Below are 26,474 nucleotides of genomic sequence, written 5' to 3'. Positions count from 1 at the left end.
TGTACCTTGCGGCCCGTCCTTCCAGCCGTGAAGCCGTACTGAACAACACATCAGAAAAGAGATGTGGGTAGGTTACTCGCTCGCACTCCAACCTACGCAAAGCCACACTGCCATATCCCGGCCTCTATTCGTCCTCTATACCAAGACGCCAAAAACAGGCCACAGCGCTGCCGCAGCACGAGTTTATGGCCGGCATATCAGAAGGGAGGTTGGGATAGGAGTGTGGCCTGGGAAATGACTCTGCGCTGCTATATATAGTACAAAAAGAAAAGGCATTTAGGCTTCTAGCATATGATCTACGCCCTGTAGAATCGCTTACAAACTATGCCACTGACCAAAGTCTTAACATGTGGCACATGACAAGATGAGAGAAGAGAAAGCAAAGGAAATGCTGATGATAAGTTAGTGAAAGTCCGGTCGTTTTATTAGGCAGTGTGCTTACAAGTCTTAGTCAACACACTACACGTTCAACAACGCTTATGCGCGATGCTGGCCAACTTCTCCCGTTTCGTCTTCTGAGCCTCGTCCGTGGCCGGATCCTCCACCCATTCACTCTTCCGCTTGTCCCCAACATTTGCCCCAAAGGTGGTTTGCTCATTCTCATCCACGGGCTCCTCAATGTCGAGTTCGGGAATGTCATCGGGAATATCGAGGTTGCGTCCTGTGTTGCGCTGCGTCATTTGACTTTCTGAGCCGTACAGGGCAGAAGCCAAAAGGCCTTTGAGGTCCTCATCGTCAAGGTCGGAAGGCTCGTCGGTAGAGCCAGATGTGTCGTCAGTAAGGCCCGAAGTCTCATCAGTAAAGTTGGAGGCCTTCTTCGAAATCGTCCTTGATTGCCCGTTTCCCAGATTTAGTCTAGGCGTCAGCACGATCCGCTTTGTCTTCGCCTTCTGAATGTCTCTCTTGCGTTCAACTGGCGCGCCTCTCTTGTTTTCGTCCAGTGTTTCTGCAATAGGGACGTCCGGCAGACTTGCCCTCATGTCATTGCTGAATCGCGATTGATCACTAAGACCTTGGAAGTCTGGATTGGAAGAAGACGATTCGCCAGCTTCAGAATTCCCAGAATTACGAGCACGGAGCTGAGCCGTACTAAGGGAGCCAATGCGAAGTGAACGGCCATCTTGAAGCGAAGTCTCAAGGCTTTCATAGGAGTTTTGTGTGATCCCAGGGGTTGGAGAGATCATGGCCTGTTCTTCTGGAACTACAGAAAGCGAATACGTCGAGACTTTCGCACCCCAGTAGCGGTTCTGGCTAGCGGCCTCTTGTTCCCTAACCTCCTCTTCAGTTGCCCTCTGCTTCCCTTTGTTTGTTGGCTTGGGGGCATTGGTGTCAGCGACGCGGCCATTGGTGGGTGAGCTGTTATTCTCCCATGGCGCTGGAGTTCGGTGCCAGGGGTTATCGAGGATCAAGTACCCAGAATCCTCGATCAGACTGTCAAGCGGTTCAATCTCGTACGGCAAATGTAGCCTAAAAGTCTCGTAGCGGGCCAGATCCTGCCACCTGGAAAGAGTATCTTTCTCCAGGTCAAACCCCAATGGGTATCCGAGATGATCTAGACCATTCAGAAAACTCGCATAAGCAGCCTCTTCGTTGCTTAAGCTGTCGATATGCATCATGTCAACAGAAGCTTCCGTGGATTCCATAGAAGACTCTGGAACCAAAGGCTCAAAAACCCGCGATTGAGTATGCACAGGGTGGCTCAAAGTGGGACCCCGAGAGATTTGAGGCAACACACCGAGGGGCTGAAAGTACGAAGCTCCATTTGCCGAGTTAATGTCAGATCCGGATGACGATGCTGAAGTCTGCAAAGCGGTGTTCGGTGAGGGAGCTTCCAGTGGTGGCGCGTCCTCCATTTGAAAAGTTGTCATATCGGGTCTATCATAAACTCTTCCGGGGATATTTTCGGATTCCTCTTGAAATCCACTAGCGCTTTCGCCGACGTTGTTAATTGGACCGTCCTGATTGGCTGGCTGTTCGGCGGCCAAGAATGATTGCGTGTCCATAGCAATGGATTCATTGGCGCTAAAGTCAGTAACCGGTGCTTCAATATCTCCGTTTGGGGTCGGAGCTATAGGTAGAGAGACTGTCGGGGCAACCTGATCGTTAGGGTGAGGCTGCATAGATCCCTGGATAGTCTGACTCGCTGTGGACTGAACCCCACTGTCAGATGTTTGGTGGCCTTCATTCTGCAGGCCCTGAGACATTCCTTGCTCTTCGGCATGAGCATCACCGGGGCCGGACTCGGCGCGGGCAAGATCCCTGTTGGAAAGCTCTGGTGCTGCTACTGGTTCCTTCTCGTGGGATTGCGGCGATTCGCCTACGTGTCTTCCAATCTTGCCAGGCTTAGAATCCAAAGTCAAAAGTGAACCTGATGGAGTTTTGTGGACATGCAGTTCCTCGTGGGTTGGACTGGGAAATGCAGCCATATTTCCATCAGTGTGGGTCGCAATGTCAGCCACATTCACCGGCCTCACAGACGCCGCAATGCCTTCTTGGTGGATGTTCTGGCTCGAACTGGTATTTTCCACGGCCTGCTCTGGCAGTACCAAGCTGAGCGGGGCAAGGGCTTGGGGGACAACATCGATCTTGTTCTGCTCCTGTTCTAGTTGAGATAGCAGGAATCGGACGAGGGGCACCAAGAAGACTTCTAATGGAGTACCCTCTTTAACCAGCCCAAAAGTATCATGAGCGGCGGACAGGTCGATGGCGTGTCGAGCAAGTACCTGATTGCGGAAGGCTGCCCAAAGGAAGTGGTGAATGATGTCATCTACCGAGAAGACGAATTCAGTGTGTGTGTTGGATGAAAATTGCAGCCACGGGAAGAATGTTGGAGCAACTCTGCTTCCATTGCTTCTCGGCCGGTTGGAGTTTCCACTATGTAAATCCACAGCACGCGAGGCCGTGCGGCAAACAGCGGAGGAGACTTGCTCGGGCGGAGAAGAGGCGACTGATTCGAAAACAGCATTCTGCGTTGATGCTGGGAGAGTATCCAGGATCTTGTGTAGGAGCCCCAGTGACAAACTCAACACCCCAAACCTGTTATGAGCGAACAGCAGCCCTGCAAACAGACAAAACGGTGCGACCGCAGGAGAACTCAGCCATGTAGCAAGTTGGTTCGGTGCCGATGGTGGAGACCGGGAGATGAAGGACCTACGGCCTTGGGTTGATGGCCGATGAGGAGATGTGTCGTCTTGCGGCAAGTCTTCAGTATCAGGAGGCAATATAGAGTGCTCCCCGCTGCAGGCGTGCGGCAGGATGTTCGGGCCACCGAGGAAAACTCCATCGAAATGGTAGTGAATGTTGTACGTTGGGGTAGCCATCGTTCCTGTCCGGTCCTGGGGAAAGGCGCGATGTCAGTTGGTAAGTTAGAGGAAGTTGTGCTGCAAACGAGGGGATGCTGTGAGTTGAGTAGGTGGTGGCGTAGGGCAGAGGATGAAGGGAGTAGGCGCAGGGCGGAGTGCGCGCGATGGACATGGCGTTTGACGTACCTGACCCTAGACAGGGCGTTGATGTTGATGATCGCGAGATTTGAGATGGAGGCAAACTTGGCAGCAGGTCAGCACAGTGCCCTCCAGTCGCGTGGTTAGAAAACCGGTGCAGACGGATATGGGAAGTGTAACAATATACCTGCTAGTGTCGAGAGAGGCGGTGGATAGGGTTGCGAGTAGATTCGCAGGTGTGGCGAGGATGATGAAAGCCTCGCAGTTGAAGTTGCTGGTGGTGTCCCAAAATTCCAAGCGAGGTTGTGTGCGGGAACATAAACGTGCTATAGCTCTGTCGGAAGAAGGAGTCAAAAAGACGCCGGGACTGGAGTCACGTGAATATCAGTCACTGCATGATTGGAGAGGCTAGCTTCAAAGCCATTCACGGCTTCCTGGCCAGGTCGTGAAAGTGCTAAGTCATGTCTGAACTTATTTCACCAGCCAACCACATGTCTAATACAAGACATGGTAGCCGATCGTCATAATCCAACACAGTCCCCTTCAATTAATCGACAGACATTCTTCTCCACCATGTCTTTATCTCGACTGAACGAAACGAACACCCCTGTTGGATCCATAACAATCAGAGACATGAAACGATATAGCAGCATGTCCATCCAGCTCTATGAAGTACACGCATTATACCTGTGTTCAGTAGCTACGGGGTATCATCAATAAATACGATCTCAACAATACTCCTTACTAATGTATCTTTTATCGCTTCCAGTCTCGATATCTCATGCTGCATGCGCTTATAACACAGTGGCGTAGATACTTCGGTGAATGAGCTCCTACGGTCTTTCAATTCCCCGATCCATTTCGGAATTCTCACCTTAGCGCGCTCTCGGCTCGGGTCTCGACTCCTTTCTTTCAGCTGCAAACGTCCACCTTCCTACTCACATCAACCACATATGGCCCCATCATTCCAAGCTCACAACAGTGAAGTAACGATCGAAAAACACCGTCCACCATGAGCGACCTCTTGGAAGATCTTCGCGAACTCGGCTTCGTCCCAAATCCGCCAACTCTGAACGGCTTGCCCACAGAGCTAGGTCATCATTTGCGACAATCTTGACAAATCGGCCCTCCAGTCTCTACGCCTCGTCAACAAAAGGCTCAGCAAAGTTGCAGATGAGCATCTCATATCTAAGGTTACCTACTATCTCTAGGAGGAAACCTATAGACAACTAGAGTTGATGCTCGAGCACCCTGTGTTCAAGAACCATGTCACAGGCCTGGATATCGACGCTAGAGGTGTGATGTATGGGATTTCAGATGAGGATCGCCGCCGATACCACGAGATGCTGCCAGCTCGTTTCAACCGTTCGCCACCCCGAGCTGGTAACAACAAGTGAGTGAAGCTAGATTTGACTGGCGTCGAATATATATTCGAGGATGACCCATCGTTCTTTCGAGAGGTTAATCATCCGTCTTTCGACGTTGGTGATCTAGTTGGAAAACTGAGGGCGCACCAACAGAAGATGGAATGGCAGAAACAATTATTCGGCGACAGGATTGGTGGGGCTCCCTCTAGACTCTCCGACCACTTCCGGACGCTGTTGGGATTGATGCCAAAGATGACCGACATCCATATTCGATCAAAATACCCGGGGGGTTCTCTCATTCACGAGTCCATGGATCATCGTACAAGCTTATACGCCGACTTGCATTTGTACCGGCGTGGCATTCCGGCTATGCTATCGTTGTTCTTAGCCTGCGCTGAGAAGGAGAAGAAAATCACCACACTGGCCATCAACAAGGTCGCGGATCTTTTCTTCTTCACTTGCACTGCCGAGCCTAAATGCGTGGAACTCACTAAGAAAATCGATAAGGCAACAGCGGACTTGGACAGCATTAGTCTTGAGATAACAGCCAAGGAGAGGGGGTGGAGTCCCGAGAACGGTTATGGAATTAGAGAGTGCCGCCAACATTTTGCTACTGGCGAATTCTACGACTTCATCCGAAACATGACATAGTTACGCAAAATGCATGTCAGATTCCGCCCAACCTTCTTGATGATACCACACGGAATCCCGACAATATTCCCTGGAGTCTTCAGGAGCATGTTCGGGCGCAACATCTGGCCCAAGCTTGGAGAATTCTCCATCGGCTACCTCGAAGCTGAGGAAGGAACTCTGATCTCCTTCATCTCGGACCATAAAAATACGCTCAAGATACTCAGTCTCGAAACAATCATGCTTTCTGCAGGCTCCTGGGCATCGCTTCTTCCTAGACTGCAGGCCATCATCTCTTCCTCGGATTTCAAGCTAGACACCATCACCGTTCGCGGACATCTACTAGAGCAAATCAACAATCCACGCACTTGCTTTGAAGAGATAATATGCGATAATTCCGAAGATTTCCAACCAATTCGGGTAAAAGCGCAGCAAAATCAGGTCGAAGCATATCTAAAGGACCGCGGATTCTGCCCAATTACTATGAACAATACCCGATGCACGCCTCGTCGCTATCAACCACTATTTCCGGTCATCTTTTGAGGTGGAAGCTAGTGGTTTGGCAACATGGATATCGGGAGATCTGAGAGTGTCGGAGGTGTTGTTCCTAGGGGTGTACATAGGGTTTTGTGGATATGGAGTATAGCATTTTACGAGTCTTGCGTCAACTCGAGGCTGAATTGGAACCCCGGATATTAGTTCTAAAATGCCGATTTTCATAGATATACCTTTACATCCCCACACTCTTTGCAAAACTCTAAGAACAATGTGAAGTTCGGTGTAGTGAGAATCACGCTACCTCTTACCTCATCGGCTTCCTATCAGTTGGGCCACCTCTCACAGTGGTATCAGGCGAGCAGGACCGGAGCCCGAGTAGTGGGATATCGAGATGCCTAAACCAATGACCTAGCAGAAACCCAAGGACCTTATCTAATGATATGACGGATGCTTCAGTGCAGTATTCATCCAGCGGTTAGTACGTCAAGTTTGTCCACTCCATAACAGTGCCCGAGCGGACTCGGCTACTTTCCAGATCTTTCACAAACTTTCCAAATAGAGCTTTCTTACCTCCTAAAGGTACCTCAAACAGTGGCGGATAGGTCCACGAAACATCCTTCCGGTACCTGAGTTTATATTCGACTATCCTACACAAGCCAACTCCCATTTCACCAAATCTTACTGCTTGCCTGTCCAACTCGACTCACAGCCAGGCACTCATGCCATACACCATTCAATCATCCAATTCCCAGTGCCTATAAGTATCTCGCGTGACTGGGCAATCTACCCTGCGCGTTAGGTAATCGCGCAACCTCTTGACCGCCCTCAGCCGACTGGAATTGTATACTCTGAAGCGCGCTGGTGGCGACGATCCCGCCTCGTGCTCGTACAAACCCTGTTGGAACGAAACAGACTTGATAGATCCCTCTGAAACAATCTCGTGCAGTTGCGGTAGTGTAGAAAACCAAGCTCCCGCGGTGAGTTTGATTCGTCGGATTTCTAGAACGTCGAGCGTGCTTGCGTACCTTCCTAAGAACGCGACAAGATCTTCCTCGGTGGTAGTGATGTAGTTGAGCCTCAAGACCTTCAGGCTCCGCAGGTGAAATGGCTCCGAACATTTCTCCCAGCGACATCCAGGTAACGTGCCGTTGAGAGATAGGGCGCACGTGATGGTTTCGGAGAGTGAGGTCTTCCGGTTTCTTCAGGTTTCCCAGGAATGCCGTCAAATGCCCACTCCTCCATGAGTTTGAGCTGGTGACCCAGCCGGCGCCTTGGAAGTCCAGCTGTGGATTTCCGTTCACATTGTGCCATACAGCGGGCGTAAAGTTGATATGCAAGTGGGTGAGATTCGCCGTCGCACGCATGATGTCGTCGGTGCATTCGTCCAGTGTTCCGAAGAAGCGTCGAGAAAGCTGTTCGACATGTAGTTTCTTCAGCTTTGTTCCAGTGTAGAAGCATACCATCAGCAGTAGAAGCAGCTGGTACTCCCCGGTCTCGAATCTCAATGCGCGGAGCCCGTTGGTGTATATCTGGTGTAGGGTTTTGAAGTCGCCGCGCGATAATTCGATGCTCTGGAGCGCTGGAAGGCTCTTGATAACGCGGGAAATCATGCGCCAGGCACCCGATCCATTCCAAAGGTCCTGCTGCCAACGATGAAATTCGCAGTATTGTCCGTACGCACGATAAACGGCCGGAGTAGCTGGAACGATGTCTGAACGGTTGTATCCTACCGATGCCTTCACAACCTTGGAGTACCATGTTGCCCACGTTTCTGCAGGATGTTGGCGAAGATGTACCGCAAGCCCCTCAATAGCGTTCTGATAAAGCTCGCGATTGGTGTCAGCGAGGTAGTCTCAGTGAACTTTTGGGTTCCGCTGCTTGATCTCTTGCTCGGGCTTGGTGCCGTCTATTGTAGGAAAGAGGCCAAGTTCTTGCGCTTTCGTCCACGCTATATGCCATTTGAAGATTACATCGAACGAGGCGCGGTCGGCGAGCTGTGGGATTGTGCAGCTCCCGTCGAGTCTCGGCGTGGTTATGTATGAGGGAACAATGGGATGTTGTAGTATTACGGAGACCCGTTCGAAGCTTTGGGGGTTGAAATCCACTGTGGCTCATGGTATGATGTGGCTTGCTCCAACCTCACTAAGCGCCTTATTGGTGAGGCGGAGGGACTTCACTTCGCAGAGGTCAAGGAAATCGAAGATGATGTGGAGAATCTCCGGGGCTGGGGCGTTTATTCCAGTCTTAGGGCCATCAAGCGCCATTTGGTCCAGCAAGCGCGGTAGAATTTCTTCCATGTTGGGACAAAGTGGATAGGAGGAGGAGGTTGATGAGAGGCTGGCGGGAAAGGTTCGGTGGGGCATCTGTGGGTGGAGAAGTACGAAGCCACGGGAAAACATTTTTACGCTCCGGAGAGATTCATAGCTTGTGACGGGTTGGCGCCGTCTGAGGTGGCCCAGCGAGACTTTGAGCTGTTCAAAGCACTCTTTTCCGTATTTTTCTAACAATGTTGAGGCAGTACTGACAACGACATCTAGGTATTCTCAGATCTACCATATGACGACATTTCAGAAGGCGAAGACGCCAAATCTGATATGAAAACATGATTTAGAGTTCGAAATCTACCTCTCCTTGGAAAGGGGAGAGCACCGTCTGAGGTGGCCAAGCAAGTCCATCGGTTGCTCAAATTAGTCTTGTGTGGATCGGGAGAGTGTGTAAAGCCACTTCAGACAGTGGCAATTAGATGTACACAGATGCAAGATGAGGCCCTTCGCAAAGTATGGATGCTAGACCTAAAATGATTATGAGAATTGTAGCCGAATAATCCACCTTTTGTCGTGCGGAGGGAACATCGTTTGAGGTGGTCAAGCGAGTTCAGATATTGTTCAAACTGATATTGTCGGTATGTCTAATAGTATATCGAGGCATTGCAGACGGCGGCAGATTGACGTAAACGGAACTGGGAAGAGGCGTCTCAGAGAAATAAAGTCTCATTCAGCATAGGCACGTGATTCGGAGCGGAGGTGCTCGTTCGGGAATCGATCGAGAGCATATATTAGCTAAAACATCTAGTATGTGTAACACTTGTTAGCCACTGCGTGGGATGGCTCCGCCTGGCATCACGAATTGAAACAAGACGTAAAGCCCCTGATGGCGTAAATCAGAGCGCAGTTTAAAGCGACTTGTCATGCCGCTAGTTTGGGGGCTTCAAGATAGATTTAGCGATCTGGAGGTGGTAGCAACGCTTCAGAGACCTCCCTGAGCGAGCGAACCGGATTCTTAGTGTGGCTCCGATAAGCTTGTGCACACTCATTTGCCACTATTCGAGGTACTCCCATGGCCTCTCAAACTTATAGGCATGTTGTTCTATTCAAGGAAGTCTCATCTGAGCTACCTCTTGATTAGCGGGCGCTCACACCAGTGGGCTCCTCCTAACACAGGTGTCTGGTTTCCCAAGGCGGCACAACCGATGAAATATTCATCTGCCTGGATCCTGTGATCTAGTAATACGGATAAAAAGAGATGCTTATCCTAATAAATTGTAAACCGGCTCCTCATATGAACTGAAAGGTTATGTTTTTTCTCAGGTGGTATGTTTGGGAAGCAAACTTGGGGAGTGGCAAACAAGTACAGACAGATCAATACCAGGGCGCTTCCAAGGCCGCATTCAGTCATCAGAAGATAGAAAGTGTGTTCTTCGTGCGTGTCGTCTCCCTGGCAGAGATTTTTTATCGGGGCTCCTGTAGCGTCAGCTGAAGTAGCTGAATGAGCTTCTAGTACAAGGTCATAAGTTTGGGCATACGGACATCTCACTACTCGGGCGCAGCTCTTGCTCGCTCGGAACCACTGTAAGGGGTACCATAGCTGGCACGTGTTGGCAGCTGGCGTAGGAAGGGCAAAGGATCAGTGAGGAAAGCATGAGTTGTATTGAGGTGCTAACGAGTGGCTATATAGTGAAGAGAGACCAGGGGTTGCAGGCAGCAACGGTGACAAAACAACAGGTGAACCTTGTCCAGCTGAGAAGTGAACCCTGTACAGCTGAGACGCGTAGGCAGACGTGCGTAGGAGCATTCTAATTGGCTGCCACGTCTTCAACCAGTCAAACGGTAGTCCGATTCCCACTGCGTTGAGTCTTCATTATATCTAGAGTTCCAGAAGCCTATTAGGATACCCTTAGCAGACCGAAGGAGTGCCTAAACCATTGTTATAGTGCTGTACAGAATCCTCAGGACGATAAGTTTTCATTGGTGCAGATCTGTAGAAACTACTGAGGTACTCCAAGCAGCGGCAAAACATTGTACAAAGATGCGTGACGCGACATTATATATGCACTTGTACTCGGCACACAATGAATAGGACATACATCATACCTAAATCTCACGTGAACAGATCGACGTGTCATGGATGTGGTAATCTTCTTAAGCCCACGGTGTATGCCTGTTACTGCAGGAACATTCTAGGTCACTAGTATAAATGACCCTCGTCTATTTCCATTCTTTCTCGTACACACCCACCTTCATCTCCACAACCCCACCTCACCACAGCTTCAAAACTCCGCAAGCCCTCGAACATCAACACCAAAACTATCATTTGTCAAAGATTTCGCCAGAAGTCGAGCATGTCTGGTTTCACCCCAAAGCCCCGCTTCGCCCCCGAAACTCCTCCCAGCGAGCCTAACGAGACGATGGACCTTAACGACGTCAAGGTCACCGGCACTCCTCACGCTGGCCAAATTGGCGACTCTCCTCTTAGTGTGGCGCTCACTGCATCCGAAAAGCAAATGCTAGACAACACAAAGGTCAAAACAGCTATAGTCGACGTGGATTCGGAGGCGTGGAAAGAGAAGATGGATCTCGAGACGAAGGCCACCATGCTGGAACAAGAGAAACGGGCCCACTCGAACAAGATGAAGCTCGAAGCCCAAGCCAAGAAAAAGATTGCTTCGGACAAGAAGGCTATGGAAAAGCTTCTTAGAGACAAGCAGGTCGTGGAGGTCAGACCGCACCCCGCCCCAACCGGCTCGATGGAAGTGGACGCGACGAGCGAAACACCTTCGGAATCTCACGTCCTTCCCGAGACGCTGCTTGCGCTGTTCGTCCCCAAAGAACTCGATGAGCTAGAGCTACGCCCCGATGAGCTCCAAGAGACCTGGCCTGAGCTCGCAGACGACATGTACGCCTTCCGCCTGGACGGCGTCCGCAAGCTCGCTACAACCTACGACAAGTACAACAAGCGCTACCTCCGGAACAAGGAACCGATAATTTCCGAGGATGAGCTGGTTGCCTTCAGCCGGGCCCGCGAAGCCGAGTTCTTCAAGTTCTTCTTGCGCCAGGGCATGCAGTTCAAGCCCGTATCGTTGGACTGGTACACAAAGCAAATCGCGAAGGAAGACTCGGCAGACAAGAACGAAAGCTCCAAGTGGACAAAACGGGTGGAGACATTCAAGGAATACTGGCAGTCCGTCAAGCTGCTAGAGACGCGCCTTCAGCCGCGAGTCTTCGTCGATGCCGCGACGCGTGCCGCGCTGCAACAGCAGCCGATTGTCCGCCAACAGTTCAAATTAGAGAAGGATTTCAAGCCGCTCCGCCAGAAGTCGCTGGTCAAGATGTATGAGCAGCATGGCCCGAGCCATTTGTGGATCTTCTACGACTTGCCGTACACGTCTCAGTCCGAGCAGGCCGCTATAGCTGACAACTGCGTCGAGATGGAGGCGGAGGTCTTTTGGCGCCTTTTGCAACAGCAGAAGCAGTCCCAAACCGAGAAGGCATACCTCGAGGGCGTCAGTGGTCAGATTGCGAAGATCCGAGCGATGCGCAAGGAGGCTGAGGCGAGACCCAAAAAGATCAACGGCGCTGCAGAGGTTCTTGGCAAGGCAGTTGAGGGCTCGAAGATGGAAGTCGATACCCGTGCACCCGCCGTGGTGATGGAAGCACAGGCACCCGGTTTGAAGAACACGCCTACAGAGCACTAGATATTGTTGGCGTATCTCAACTTAGCTCACTCCATTCCCTAGGTTTCGAATGAAGAGTGTTTGACGAGGAAGATAGGGACCTTTGGGGTCTGGGGCTATTGACTTAGTTTACTATCAATACTAGTCAATTGAATGAACTTGATCTAATTTAAACAAGATATTCTCGTGATGACTGACGATAAGAATTGTGCGTGAGACGACTCGCAAATCGAGCGTAGGCAGGGGCATATTTGCGAGTGAAAATATAATTGGGAGACACCCCCGGGTCTACGAGGGAGTAGCATCTAACGTCGTGGTAGACAAGAGATTCCATATTGGAAGGCAAGGGGAAAGGACCCAGAAACTTTGAGAAGGATTGATAACACCGTGAGCTAAGTGTACATCTCATGAAAACTGGGGCTTGGAGGTATGGTTTCAATATGACCCTAGGTTCACAAGAAACTTACACTCTACATAATAAAAGCACTCTAATACATGAACACGCGGAGTGTCTCCTACTGGTCAGGAATACTGAGGTAATCAAGGACGGGTAAACAGACATATGTGTGAGCAGTCGTTCTCAATAGTTTACGTCAGTAATCTCTAGCACACGAACATAGCATCACCCTTGCAGATAGTGGGATGTATGAGACTCTTGGATTGTTGTATTGCATAGCTTCATGTAGACTCTGTATCGTCGTAAAAGTCAACGTCGTCTATCTTCCGCCGATTCTAGATGGACGCCACCCAGTGGCATCAACTCCGTCGCCATCGTCAGGGCTTGAAACCATCACCGAATCTGCGCAGCGTTACTGTCAGCCGCGTGCATCATTTTTCTTTTCGGGCCCATAACTTACCGAGTAACTGTCAGATCCTGCGCACTCAGTTCCTGGGCTCTCCGCCGCTGCTGGCTTCCTCGGCCTCGTGCTCCGCCTGAGCTTCACCGGCCTCCTGTTCCGCCTGAGCTTCCGCCTCATCATTCCGAGCTTCCTCGGCAGCTCTATCTTCTTCTTCCTGCATCTCCTCCTCCATCCACTCGATATAGCTGTCCTCCGTGTGTTGATCTGCCAACTCGCCCATGGTTTCGGTTGGTTGTTGGAAGTTGGTAGTCTGTAGGAGTTTAGAGGATGTGGAGGCCATGTTTGTGGCTGTGTCACCTTTGATATGCGGAACTTTGACTGCGAGCGGGGGAAGAGCAGCTTTTTGAGTACGGTGGGACTGAGCTGATGGTGGATGGAGTTCAAGGGTCGCTCGGTGGGATAATAGATCGATCGGGCGCGCACGTTCACGCCCCACTCGCCCTTTCCCGAGCTCGCTCCACCTAAGATATCGGGCCAGCTTGGCGATCGAATTGGGGTGACATCAGCGTTTCGTAGCGTCAAGCCTATGCTCCATGATAGGAAGCCAGCAAGGTGGGGTATATTCACCATCCTTGCCAGGTTTCGCATGCATATCATAGTATTTTCAAGCACCACGTTGGACGGAGGATCGTATTCATGAGCCGGATGTGAGAAAGATGCGCTATGCCTGGCATGGATTTGGAAAGCTCTGATCTAGATAGATGTAACCCAAACATCCTAGGGAGCTCTACACAGCAGATGCGTTAGATTCTAGTCGTCAAAAATCAATTTGTTGACCTAGAACTAATTTATTCCGAGTAGAATGCGATCTCCATTTTGAGCACATCTAGAGTGACGTTATGCACGGAATTAACAGGAGATGTTGTAGTTGTATCATCATGCGAAATGACTTCTCAAATAGATGGGACGAAAAGGAGGTCGGAGAAGCGGGCGAACGATGTTCCACGGAAGTTCCCGGATGGGACCGGCGCGGCGTTTAATTTAGCCGAAGCTTAACGCGACCGCAGCCTCGTTCCGTCCCAAACCACCACCACCACACATCGCCATCATGGCGCCGCACAGTCGAGGCAATGCTGTCCCTGCGGGCTTCCAATCCAAGTCCACCCCCAACCTCCCAACCCTCCACTCCCTCGAGATGACGCCCGCCTCCAGATCCGCCCTTGCGTCGCCCGAAAACCAAGCACCCCCGGGCGGTCCCCTCGTTTCTCCTACCATAACCACCTCCCCGTCTGAACCGCTATCCGAACCTCCATCCGTGCCCGCCTCCGTGGAAGACAATGATGAGGAAGAAGAGGACGATAATCTCTTCGGGATGAACCCTTCAGACTCTGACAGCGACAGCGACACCAACCCCGCGCCGGCGTCGCGACCCCTCTATACCTCTCGCTCTCATACCCATCTCCCACCACACACAGTCAGCAGCCTCTTCCCACCCTTTTACAATCGCCCGCCGACGCCGCTGCCGCCCTCGCCCAGCCTCACCTCCCTCCTCCGCCCCTCCTTCAGCACCCAGACTTCGCGCCCCACCACCCCCGATAGCTCCGACGTCGACATAACCACAACTCCCAACTCTTCCGCGACGCTCGCCCGCCTCACCACCTCCGCGCGCGCCGCGCCGACCGTCCCTCGCGCAAGCCCCAAAGTGCCAACATATGAATACTACGGTTTCGCGCTCTACCTCGCCAGCAGCGCCGCCTTCTGCATGTACATACTCTGGGCCTATCTCCCGTCGCCGTTCCTGCATCAGCTAGGGATCCACTACTACCCGAACCGGTGGTGGGCGCTGGCCGTGCCGGCGTGGCTGGTCGTCGGGGTGGGCTGGATATACGTGGCGCTGGCGAGCTATAATACTGGATACCTGACTCTGCCGCTGAAGAGTTGCGAGAACTTGGTAGATGCGTGCGCAGCGGTTGCGGTTGTGGATCGGCGGAATGGGAAGATTGTGAGGGGACGCGCGAGGCGAGTGGAGGAGCGCGAGGGCGGGAAGGGCGGGACGAGGAGTAATTCGCTGAGTTTGTATCAGTATGGTGCTGAGGAGGAGGTTGATTGGAGGAGGCTGTGGTCGATGGGGACGGATGCGGTCATGGATGTGCCGATTGGAGGCGTTTGTGAGATTTTGTACGGGGATGGGCGTGATAGAGAGCCCTGGGAAATGGAGAGCAATCCTGGGGATACTAGTGGAGTGCAAAAGGGTAGGATGACGCATCAAAGGGAATCAGCGGAGTTCTGATCGTTCTCGTTTTAATCAAATCATTTGTCATTGTTTTCATTTCATCGCTGGGCTACCCTAAACATCGGTGTCCAGGACTCAAAAACAAGGACGAGACTACTCATAACCCCCCTTTTTGCTGCATATAACCCCCCCTAGATTTAGCCTAGCTCCGTCCCGTATTAATATTGTTCCACCAATTATATTCACTCGCTTGTTAGATGCGTAAAACAGCAAGGCTATACAAAACGGCAAGGCTATACAAATCGGAAAGGATGTATACACGAATCGCATAGGATATATATATATACAATAACAACAGTCTATTCACTCCATCTACTCTAGCTAGCCTAGAAGCGGAAAGCGTCTAGATGGCCGCCTCTCAATTGCTAATTGAAAGAAACGCCGTATACACCATTGTACCAAGGTCTTACACCCGAATATCCTCCTGCTGCATCGGCTCCTTCACTATAAACAGCTTCCTCCTTGGGAGGAGACAGAGGGGCGTCCTCTAGGGCTGGTTAACTGTTAGCGACTAAGGAAATAGAGCCCTAGGTTACTGTTAGGGTGCCGGCTTGTCTAGCGGAGAGATCTGGTGGAGAGATCCGGTGCTGTATTGGTGAATTAAAACCCGTTATTGAACATCATTATCGCCTAAGCGACAGCCTAATTGGTGGAATAAAGTTGTTACTAGCCGGAGCTAGGCTAAATCTAGGGGGGGTTATATGCAACAAAAAGGGGGGTTATAAGTAGTCTCGTCCAAAAACAATGCATGCGCAGCGCGATATCTATATAGTCAAAAATCCGGCCTTAGAAGCTAATGTAAAAGTTAACATGTCATAGATTAGACCGCCTTCTATTAAGCTAGCTTCCTAATACATAAGCCACCCCTACCATTAGCATTAATTATACAAGACAGTTCCTATATAGCGTAATATCTGTTAAGTCAAGATTCTAGCATTAGAATCTAATATAAAAGCCAACGCACAGTAAATTAGGCTATCTTTTAGCAACTACATAAGCTACCCCTAACATCGGCGTCAACTATGCAAAAGCAGAGCCCGTATAACATAATATATGCTTAATCAAAATTCTGGCGTCGAAAGCGGACTCAAGCGTCAACGTCGCGCAAAGCAAGCCACTTTTTGAGAAGCCAGCGACCTGCTAGGTGGGTTACCCCTAACATCAGCATCGAACATGCAAAACCCTAGTTTACGTAGAGTAATATCTGATTACTAAATCACATCATCACACAGCACTCCTTTGACATAATACTCATTCTCATTCATCTATCAAATGCTCTCAGCTCAGTCTAGCCCAGCCCCACCTCCCAGTACGGAACACACGACTCGCAGTACTCGCATAGCGAACGCAAAATGCAAAATGCAAAATGCAAAATCCAAACGCTAAATCCAGAACAAGTCAAAAAAAAGTCAGAACGCCCAAAACCGCACCAGCAGGTCCAGCATCCACAAAGTCACCTCTTCCATCCGGGGAGCGATACCAGCAAAGGCCTCAAACCCCCCTTCAAAAGAGAACTTTAAGTAGTATGCCAGACCTCGCTGTGCGGCACTATCTAATGTTCCTTTTTTGTGCCCAGCAATCGCCCATTTCTGTTGCCGTCATCCACGCACTGCCGGAACTCGGCCCAGGGCCCGCGCGTTAGGATGTAGAAGGGGCGTGCTGGGGGTTTTTTTTTTTTTTTTTTTTTTGAGGGGGTTTGTTGTGTTTGGGGGATTGGGGGATATTTGGGGGTGGTGGGGGCAAGCTCAAGATGAATCTTCAACTCTCTCATGCTGTTCCGTCGCACATGCCTTAAATCTCATCATCAGACCCGTGGTCCACCTTATCCTCCACGTACTCGGCCTTCTTAACTGGAGCAGCAGCCGCCGGCGTGGACGGACTCGCTACAGAACCCCGCGGGGTCGCGGTGGGCTGGGTAGCGACGGAGTTGGATCCAAGGGCGGCAGAGGCGCTCGAGCCTGCAGGTTTAGAGGGTAAAAAGGAGAAAAGGTTGGCCGTCTTCGGGCCTGTTAGTGTTGCAGGAAGCTGTGGGCCCGTGGAGGTCGAAGTAGGTCCAAACTTGAAACCGCCGGCGGGGCTTGACGTGCTGAAGCTAACAGAAGCGCCGGAGGCTGCGATGGATGGGAAGGCCGAGAAGGATTGCGCCGGTTGTTGGGTAGTTGAAGCCGAGCTTGAAGCGCCGAAGATAGGTGGAGTAGGTGTCATATCATTCTTTGTCTGCGGTGTACCTAGGCCAGAGCTCGAAGCGCCGAAGGTCGGAGTAGCCGTGCCGAAGTTGGTATCAACCTGCGGCTTCCACGAAGGCTGCGACAATACTTTATCCATTATAGCCGATGGGATGATGTCGAGGGGCGCATGGTAGTGCGTCGAATTTGATGGGCATTTAAATTCAGACTTCCTTGAGCGCGGCTTGGGAGTAAGGATTGTCCGGTCGCCGGGGGCGAGCTCGCTATCATCAGACTCGTAATTGACGCCTGTATCTGATTGAGTGATTGATGAAACAGATGTAGATGCTGATGCGCTCGGGGTCGAGGTGGTATTCAAGTTGATGGGAGGGGGAGCGCTCGAGGTAGTGCGAGCGGATCTGTCGGCTGGTCCACGGGCCTTCTTGCGCGAGCCGGTTCCTTCAGTGCTACGGTCTGCATTAGGGCTTTCCTTATCGGCTGCTGAAACACCGGCAACGGCGGTAGTTTTGCGGCGTGCGGTTGCCTTTGCTACAGCCTCGCTAGTGCCTGTGATGGACTGAAACTTCTCTTTCTCCGCCGAGAAGAAGCTTCCCGCAGCAAACTGTGTTGCATCGAATTTGATAGGCGATGGCGATGGGGCGGTCTTGGTCTTATTGATGGGAGTAAAAGAGAACGGCGTCGCCACTACTGTTTCCGGGCCCTTTGCCGTCGTTGTTGGAGTGGCTGGTGTGATGGACGATGGTAAAGAAGATATCTTCGTAGGTGTCTGTTCCTTAGGCTTAATGAAAGGAGTATTCTTCGCCGATGGAGGCTCAGACTTGTTGAACGTGAAGTTGGCAACCGGTACAGTACCCTGTCCAAGGGTGGACTTTGCGAACGCTGTAGTGAAACTGACATTTTTCTCCACGTCGCTTGAAGCAGCGTTCTGGTGCGCGACTCCGAGATTAAAAAGCCCTGATGCTTGACCTCGGACTTTCGTCGGCTTGCTAGGTTCGAAACCAAGAAGGTTGAATCCGTAGTTGACTGAAGCCACCTTTCCTTCTACAACCTTCTCCTGCTTGTTCGTGAAGCTGAAGTCCGACTGATTCAATGAGGAGAACGCCGCAGGTTGCTTTGGCTGCGTATCAAGCTTCGCAAGGGATCCTGAAACGTCGCCCTTGGTGTCAACTCCATTCGTGATAGTCTTTGGAGGTCCTGCTGCTGGCTTGATCCGAGAAGCTGGAGTGGGAGTAGCAAAAGGCGTTTGGGTGGAACTGCCTTCGACTTTCATCACCCCGTTCGTCTGAGGAGTGGCTTCAGTAGTGGGAACCTCGGGTGTTTCAGCTTCTATCTTGAATGCGGCGAAAGGGTTCTCCTTCACGGTAGTCGTGGTCCCGGTGTTGGCAAACTCCACCTTAGGCCCGGAAAACGATCGAAAAGATTGCTTTGCTTGAGGAGGTTGAGTTAGCCCTAGCTTTGCAGCGATTTCAGGAGCCGCAGTGGAAATAATGCTACTAATATTTGTAGGCTTCTTCTCCGCCTGCTGTTGCTGGGCGCTCCGAGCGGCATTTTGCGACATCTCCTCGTCCTTCGAAGGCGCTCCGACGGTCGCATCCTTGCGCAAGGTTTTCGTAGATGCTTTAGTCTTCCGGAAGCTGTCGGGCTTGGAGACTGTCGGAAGCTTCAAATCGGACCCAGAGGCAGTCTTGGGACCACCCAGATTAGCATTCTGGCCAGACTGCACAACCTCCTGCTTGTCCTCAGTGCGAGGGGAAGCAACTCCGGACCCAGTAGTCTTTGGCTTAGGAGGGGAAGACAGATCCAGATTTCTAGAGGCCTGCGAAACGGTGGGCTTCTTAGAGAGAGAAACTGTTGTCTGACTCAGCAACGATGCATTTCCAGGCACAGCGGCAGTCGTCTTGTCTTCAGTGACGGCGATGGGAGCCGCCCCTGGTTTTGGGATAGGAGTATGGATGCGATCGATAGCAGAGCCAATTCCAATGGTCGTAGCCGATTCCGAGTTCTTGGGCTTCTGAAGCTCGGCGGGCTTGGGGACGGCCGTAGCCTTCGAATCAACAGGTGATGCAGTCTTGACATTACTCACATCGAACTTCTGGCTAGGCTGGATAGTCTTCTGCTTACCCTCCACAAGCGGAGAGACAATTCCAGGTCCGGTAGTCTTCGCCTTGACAGGAGACGACAGGTCTCGATCTCCAGAGGCCAGCGGAAGAGCTGTCTTCTTGGAGGCAGAAGCTGACGGTGGAGTCGGCGACGACACGTTCGTAGTTGGAGCAGCGGTCTTCTTGTCGGCGACGATAGCGATGGGAGCCGCTCCTGGCTGTAAGATGGGAATAGGGTTCGCATCGGCAGCGGAGGTGATTTCAGTGGTTTTCGCCTCATCCTTCTTTTCGGCAATCGATTTGGGGGTCCTAGAAAAAATAGCTGGAGTAGCTTCAGACTTCTTCACGGGCTCCTCCCGAGGCGTGGTACGTTTAACAGTTTGAACCTTCGAAGCGTCATGTTTGAGTTTAGCTTCCCTGTCAATGTTGTCATCCTTTTTGATAGTAGTCCCCTCAGCCTTCGTAATCTTAGTCTTTTCGGCAGGTTGCTTGAGCAAGACATCCCGATCAGGGGCTGTGGAATGAGATGTTGACGAGGTCTTCAAATCTAGAGCGGCTGGTGTGCGGGCTGCAGGTGACGTGATTTTCTGACCTTCTGGAGCTGCATCGCGCTTGACCTCTGATTCTAGGTTCTTTGCCGTAGGATTTATCATTGACTTCTTGATCGCCTCCAGCTTCTCCTCAAGCGCACCGTCAAGCATTGCTTGCAACTCAGCTTTCTGGATCTCCTTGTGTTGATTAAGCTGCAGACGGAGCTTTTCCTTTTCCGTCCGCTCCTTGGCTGCGAGCTTTGTTTGCTCCTCGGAGTGCGCCCGCTCCTTGGCTACCAGCTTTGCCTGTTCCTCAAGCTTCGCTTCGAGTTCACTGACCTTGCCAGACTGTGACTTGAGGGAGGTAATCTCGGTCTCTTGGCTGTTGATTCGCTTTTCAAGGCGCTCGATCGTCACTTGGCTGACTTGAGATGTCTTGATACTGTTGACCTCCCCTTGTAGCTTGGAGAGCTCTGAGTTGTCGGCTTTGTTGGATAAACAGGCTTCTACGATACTCTGCTTGGTATCAATGGCGGAAAACTTCTCCTTCTGTGCTTTCGATTGAGCCTGTGCGTCGGCGACCTTCTGGAAGCCATTGACCGCTTGCTGTATTTCACGTCGCATGGTTTCTCCTAGGCTCGTTTGGTAGTCCGAGCTAGTAAGAAACGATGTATCGACCTTATTTGACAGTTTTTTCTCCAGGTTGGCCTGCTTGGTATCGATCGCCGCAAACTTCTCGTCTTGCGCCTTGACGTGTAGCTTAGCATCTGAGACCTTCTGGAAATCACGATCCGACACCTGAACCTCCTGACGCACGGTTGCTCGCAAGCCTTCCTGATACTCCGTGCTCTTGAGATACGACTTGTCGACTTTGTCCGAGAGCGCCGTCGCTAGATTGGTCTGCTGGGTACCTATCGCGGTGAACTTCTCGTCTTGTGCTTTGAAACGAGCATCTGCGTCGGTAGCTTTTAGGAGTCCAGAGGTCGATTGCTGTATTTCTTGTCGCATTGTTTCTCTTAGGCTCTTTTGGTAGTCTGCGCTGGTAAGGAATGACTTTTCGACTTTATTTGAAAGCCCCTTCTCCAGGTTGGCGTGCTTGATGTCGATCGCAGATAACTTCTCGTTTTGTGCCTTCGACTGGGCTTGTGCGTCGGTAACCTTCTGGAACCCGGAGGTCGATTGCTGAATCTCCTGGCGCACGGTGTCTCCAAGCTTCTTCTTGTACTCCTTACTGGCGAGGTAGGTTTTGGTACGCGCTTCGCTCTCGTCGACAGCCTTTGACTTCTCCTTGGCGACTAGCTGAACCAACTCCTGCTTGGCGGTACGAAGACCCACCTTCGTTGCGGACTTCTCTACCTCCGCCTTGATCAGGTCATGGTCCTTTTCCAACTGCTTGAGTTTCCTGCCATCGTTCCTGATATACCCCATTTTCAGACCGTTAAGCTTCTCGTCCACCTTCTTTCCTGCCGCCGTGAACTTCTTATCCATATCACCCTTTGTGACAGCATCATTCGCTATAACAGTTGGCTGAGCACCGGTCGTCGATGATGGGGGAGCGTGGACATTTGCGGTGGGCTGGGCTCTCTGTTGAGCTGGCAAGTTTGTCTTCGACTCCTTTTTGTGGAAAACGCGCTGATAGGTAACGCGGCCAAAGATAACGACTTTGAGGACAATGGTGACGGCTCCGACAACAGCCAAACCAGCTATCAAGAAATGCAGGATCGGAGAATACGGGTCGTACTTTTCGGAGTATATTCGCGCAAATGTTGACTCGAAAGCCGGTGGAGAAGGGCGAGTATGCGCGACGAGTCCAGGTAAAGCCGCACCTGGTCGTAGGGGGTTGTTCCGTGCTGGAAACATGCCAGTCGTCTCTTCATCTGTATCAAGGGGCGTCAGTGACAGCCTAGACTAGGTCATGGTATATTAACTTACAAGTTTCAAGCACAATGTGTTGCCCATCGGCAATTGGAACTACAAGCGAGGATGCTGGTGCGGTGTTGGGAGTGTATGCTGAGGAATTTACAATGGCATCAACGATGCCTTTGACCTCGTCATTGTCCTCTGAGCCAGGGCTACTACCATTGCTATTGCTTGTATTTGTTGTTGTTGACCCCTTTCTACCGTCTAGCTGCGGTGTAGAATTCTTCTTCAGGAGTCCAAGGAAGTATTCCAGAGTGTTTGGTGGGGCCTGGAGGAGGTAGACGATTATCTTACAAAGCTCCTCCCAGCTGTGCTCTAATACCGCCCCAACAGGCATGGTGATGGGAGGCAGGAATGGCTTGGGTGATGTAAGCAATAGTCTGGCAGATAGCGTGGTGGGAAATGGCCCGGGGGGGGGGGGTGAGGACGTACAGAGTATGGGGTGATCGATGTACCGCTAATGCACGGAACACTGTGGTGGGGGTGGGGTGCGCAGACCGATGCGCGAGGGAAGGGAGGCAGCTTGCGTGGTATGAGCAGTGGTATCGGGGGTGGGATGGTGTGGTGGTGGGGGATGCCGGGAGCAAAGAAGGTGTGGACTCGCAAGGTGGGCGAAGTGATTTAAATACCTGCTGCTAGGGTGTTATAATCTGCGGTATTTCGTGGTCGCAGACTGTAACTATGACGGTCTTGACGGGCGAGGCAAAGCTTCTGGTGAATGGATACAAGAGCGAGGTGTACGATTGTCACCACCATCACGTCTTGCCGATCATTAACTTTGTTTAGAAGGTCCCAGAAATTGTTGACGCCCTCAATCCAACTGCATGCGCTTTGGTTCTACATTGTTCATACTGAACGTTCAACTGCGGTCTTCGAAGAGGTGCCCAGGTTATCAAAAACAGCCGCAGCGCCTTTTCGCTTTGCCCACAAACTTAACTGGTTAGTCACCTCAACTTAAATTTTTCTTGTAAAGGATACAACACCAACATAAGTTTGGGCACTCCTTGCAATTGTTTGGGGTATCATAATAGACCATTTGAATCTCAAGTAGGATATACAAATCAATGCAGTGGAAATAGGGCTACCATTTGTCGAATCAAAGACATGCTAGCCGGGTTATCGAGGGAGCAAAAGTGGAGCGCGAGGAGTGAGATGTCCGTATGCCGGAACTTATGACCCAGTATTGTAGGTTTCACAAATATTTAGGCCGCTTTCAAGGCACGCCGAAGGAATTTTTCCAGCAGAAGATCACAATAGAGCACATAGGTTGTAGCTTCACATATCAATTGGTCTGATGTTACCCTTCTACACCTTCATGGCTCATCTATCTATCTAAAGCCCGTAAGCCCTTACCCACTCCCACGATGGAACGCATGATTCGCAATACTCGCAAAACCCAAACGCAAAATCCAAATGCAAAAGAAATCCAAACGCAAAATCCAAAAGAAAGCAAAAGAATCCAGAACGCCCAAATTCAGTCACAAGCCAGTGGGCCCAGCACCACAAAGCTTCCTCTCCGCTTAGAAGCGAGAGCTGTAAAGCTCTCAAACCCCCAGTAGAAGAAGAGGACACTAAGTAGCGCCAGACCTTAGCTAAGTGATATCGCGCAGTGATGTTTTTGGCCAACACCCCTCCTCTCCATCCCTTCACGTAATACCAAAACAGTTTGGAAGCCGCGACCGTAAGGCCACGGCCAGTAGGTCCAGTTTAAGTCTGCGCATCAGGCTAGAGAAGAGGGGTGTTGAGATTTTAAGTAGTTTTTGGGGGATTGGGGTATTTTGTGGGGTAGGTGGGTAGGGCTTGGACACGTCGAATCAAAGAAAACCTCCCCTCCAGCTCGGTCAGGTACCTCAAGCCTAGCTACACGATCTCGTCATCGATTCTAGGCTATTCAGCTGGCGTAATGTCCATCAATCGATCTTAGGCTCTGGCTACCCCGCAGTGTCCATCTTGTCGCTGTCTTCTATCTCATCATCGTCATCTTCATACGGTACCAGACGATTGGAGTTGCGCCCGGGCAGCGCTGCCGCGGAAGAAGCGCTAGAAGCCGTAGCTGGTGTGGTCGATGCAGGAGGGTTTGGGACCGTCGGGCTTGCTTGAGGTTTGCTACCTTGCTTTGCGGTCACCTGCCTAGGAACAAAGCCCAAGAACCCTTGCTGACGTCCTGGCGGCGCAGTCGGTGTGGTGACTGGAGTAGGCGTTGCGGGGGCTTAGGCAGGGAGCTGCTGGCTGGATGAAGAAGTCGGAGGGGCATGTTTGGATGCTGTCAATTGCGCGCTCGGCTTGCGAGGAATGAGGTCATTCATTATCGCAGAGAAAGTTGTTGGTGCTGGCGATCCCTTAGGCTTTGTAGTCGCCGTATACGGGCTGTTGAGGAAGCCCCCGGTAGGAGAGTTCGGAGATTCAGAATGGTTCAAGGCTACGGGCTTGGCTGGGGTCGCAGCTGAGCTGCTAGATGGAAGGGCGACAGGCGCCGGGCTTGCGGATCCGAAAATGTTTGAACTACTGATCCCGTAGGGGTATGAGGGCTGTTGCGGTGCACGCAATGAATCGAACACGAGGCCGCCGTTTCCACCGGTCGTCGAGGTGCTCGTGAACGGGTTCTGTAATATGCTGCTCGACAGTGCGGCGCTTGGAGTAGTTGAAGGGGCTCCCGGTGCGAACAGAACCTTAGCTCCAGCAGGCGCACGTGGTAATAATTTTTCCCGTGGCGTCTCTTCTTCGGGAACAGTAGGAGGGAGCACGTGAGTGTTTGTGGGTACAATCATCGATCCTCTAGCTGAGCGTGCCTTAACCTTACTCTTGGGCCGTCCGACTGGAATGGCTGCTGGAGCCTCTCTGTTCGAATCCTTACCCGACGCGGAAGCAGCTGCGGTGGTGGCAGGCTGGCGTACGGGAGTCGTCGATACTTGAGCAAGTGGCACAGTCAGTGATGGAGTGGGGGCAACGCCAGCGGATGGCAGATCCGGTGCAAATAACTGTGACCTCAGCGATGTCTGGCTCATGCTAGGGACACTAGGTAGCGACAAGTTGTAGTTAGTCAAGGGCTTTGGCTCGCGGAGTGTCAACACTGGCTCTGTTGATGGAGCTTTTTGTGGCGATGATGCCAATACTGAAGCTTCGTCCTTCACAGTGGGTGGTACCGCCGCAGTAGGAAGCAACGAGGATGCGTTCTTTAATAACGGCCGGCGTGAAGCACGACGCTCTGCCTCTGCCTCTGGGTCGACAGGCGCGTTCTTGGAATCTGCAACCTGTTTCTCGACAGTCGCAAAAAGGCCCGCATCGACCTTTTGCGTCCAGTCAAACTTCGCTGCCGCTGTGATTGCCTGCCCTGCCTGACCAAATCTCGCCAATATGTCGCCCGACTTTGAAGCAGCATTGGTAGTGTTAAGATGTTTTGCTTGAAGAGTTGGTTTTGGTGGATTCTTCGAGGGCGCAGGCTTGGTATTGGTGGATGTTTGTTCGTGAACCCCGAAAAGATTGTCGATCTTGGCGGTGGTGGGATCGTACTCCGCAACAGACGGCTCCCCCTTTGGCGCAGAAAAGGATGCAGCAGGTGGGTTTGTCTCGGACGGTGGCGTAGCAACGCCCTTAGATAGGTCATGTGCCAGCTTCTTATTAGCGGCAGTATTACTAACTGTAAGTATGTTACTAGCGTTCGACCCCTCCGTCCTCTGCTTCTTCCTATTCCCAGCTCCAAACGTAGCGGTCTCCTTTACCTCAGCGGGCTTTGAGGGACCTCCCATCGTCGTGGCCTTGGACAGCTCTATCATAGGTTTCGGGGCCTTTCGAGTTTCAGCAGTCTTGAACGTTGACACAGGTTTGACATTGGGGTCTGTTTTCTTGGGGACAGCCTTGACGTCCAAATCTTTACCAACTGGTGGAGGTGGTGCAGAAGTAGGAGGGGCAGTCGAAGGCGCTTCAATGTCAACTTTGCTCTGAACGGCCGATTTGGGCCTATTGGAGAGCGGAGTGGGATGGTTCGTGGCAGCTTCAGGCACCCCCTGGCGAGGGGAAACGTCCTGGACCGTGGAAAGGAAACCATCTTTCTGGAGATCCAGAAGTATGGATTTGACCGTTTCGCGGTCCATAGCCTTCATCTTTGCGATCTCGGCGTCGCGCTGCTGGATCGTAGAGTCTCGTTGACGGAGCTGCTCTTCGCGGGAAGCAGCAAGATTTGTCTGTTCAGAGAGTCGCTTTTCAAGTTCGGGTATCTTTGCAACCTCACTCTGTAGCGATGCAAGGGAGGAGTTAATGAGACTAATCTGAGCTTGTTGCTCTCTGGCTACCCTGTCATACTTCTCATCGTATATGCGAAGTTCGTTTTGATCTGCCTTCTTGTTCATTGTTGACTCTAGCTCGGTGATTCTCTTATTGCTCTCTCGTGCACTTGGCCTCTCATCGCGCGTCTTGAAAGTTTTGAAGTCGTTGCGAAGCTTGGTGAGCTCGCTCTGGTTCGCTTTCGTGTCGAGTCTGCTGGACAAGCTAATTTGGCCCTTCCTGATGGTGTCTATGCTGCCATTCTGGAGGTTGGACTGGTCCTCGAGTTTTTCGATCCTCCTGCTGTGACGATTGACAAGGAGATTGGTATCCACCATGGCATTCTTTACGATTGGCGTGACGAGTAGTCGTTGCTTTTCATGGAACATCTCGCCATTCAAGTAAATGTTGACGTGACTGAGTGTGTCATCCATTGTCGATTTCGCTGAGTTAGTGATGCGCGCCGACATTCTCTTTCCCAGATCATCCAACGCCGTCTTG

The 26,474-nt window shown here is 51.5% G+C and overlaps 6 protein-coding genes across 6 annotated transcripts; 3 read left to right on the top strand and 3 right to left on the bottom strand.

Moving 5' to 3' along the window:
- Positions 1-467: 467 nt before the first annotated feature.
- Positions 468-3,320, bottom strand: BDZ99DRAFT_527313 (uncharacterized protein; the record flags this gene model as incomplete). Its single annotated transcript, XM_033726242.1, has 1 exon — positions 468-3,320. One exon carries the CDS (start codon positions 3,318-3,320, stop codon positions 468-470), a length of 2,853 nt encoding a protein of 950 aa, XP_033569549.1.
- Positions 3,321-4,452: 1,132 nt separating this feature from the next.
- Positions 4,453-5,980, top strand: BDZ99DRAFT_527312 (uncharacterized protein; the record flags this gene model as incomplete). Its single annotated transcript, XM_033726241.1, has 3 exons — positions 4,453-4,534; positions 4,839-5,400; positions 5,479-5,980. 3 exons carry the CDS (start codon positions 4,453-4,455, stop codon positions 5,978-5,980), a joined length of 1,146 nt encoding a protein of 381 aa, XP_033569548.1.
- Positions 5,981-6,668: 688 nt separating this feature from the next.
- On the bottom strand, positions 6,669-8,334 carry BDZ99DRAFT_482719 (uncharacterized protein; the record flags this gene model as incomplete). The annotated part of the gene is made up of 5 exons (XM_033722514.1): positions 6,669-6,830; positions 6,961-7,347; positions 7,396-7,761; positions 7,798-7,929; positions 8,074-8,334. The coding sequence occupies 5 exons, from the start codon at positions 8,332-8,334 to the stop codon at positions 6,669-6,671; spliced, it is 1,308 nt and encodes a 435-aa protein (XP_033569547.1).
- Positions 8,335-10,553: 2,219 nt separating this feature from the next.
- Positions 10,554-11,906, top strand: BDZ99DRAFT_527310 (uncharacterized protein; the record flags this gene model as incomplete). The annotated part of the gene is made up of 1 exon (XM_033726240.1): positions 10,554-11,906. One exon carries the CDS (start codon positions 10,554-10,556, stop codon positions 11,904-11,906), a length of 1,353 nt encoding a protein of 450 aa, XP_033569546.1.
- Positions 11,907-12,767: 861 nt separating this feature from the next.
- Positions 12,768-13,315, bottom strand: BDZ99DRAFT_527309 (uncharacterized protein; the record flags this gene model as incomplete). The annotated part of the gene is made up of 2 exons (XM_033726239.1): positions 12,768-12,995; positions 13,043-13,315. 2 exons carry the CDS (start codon positions 13,313-13,315, stop codon positions 12,768-12,770), a joined length of 501 nt encoding a protein of 166 aa, XP_033569545.1.
- A 460-nt stretch (positions 13,316-13,775) lies between these two features.
- BDZ99DRAFT_200881 (PIG-P-domain-containing protein) lies at positions 13,776-15,333 on the top strand. Its single transcript, XM_033713248.1, has one exon. The coding sequence runs from the start codon at positions 13,794-13,796 to the stop codon at positions 14,973-14,975; it is 1,182 nt and encodes a 393-aa protein (XP_033569544.1). The 5' UTR covers positions 13,776-13,793; the 3' UTR covers positions 14,976-15,333.
- The last annotated feature ends 11,141 nt before the right edge of the window (positions 15,334-26,474 follow it).

The sequence above is a fragment of the Mytilinidion resinicola genome, assembly GCF_010093595.1.
Source record: "Mytilinidion resinicola strain CBS 304.34 unplaced genomic scaffold BDZ99scaffold_31, whole genome shotgun sequence".
NCBI lineage: Eukaryota > Fungi > Ascomycota > Dothideomycetes > Mytilinidiales > Mytilinidiaceae > Mytilinidion > Mytilinidion resinicola.
Note: the sequence above shows the minus strand (reverse complement) of the source record. Positions and strands in the feature narration are given on the sequence as shown.

Excerpts from the sequence above, each read along its gene's own strand:
- BDZ99DRAFT_200881 (XM_033713248.1), top strand. The coding sequence starts at position 13,794 with ATGGCGCCGCACAGTCGAGGCAATGCTGTCCCTGCGGGCTTCCAATCC.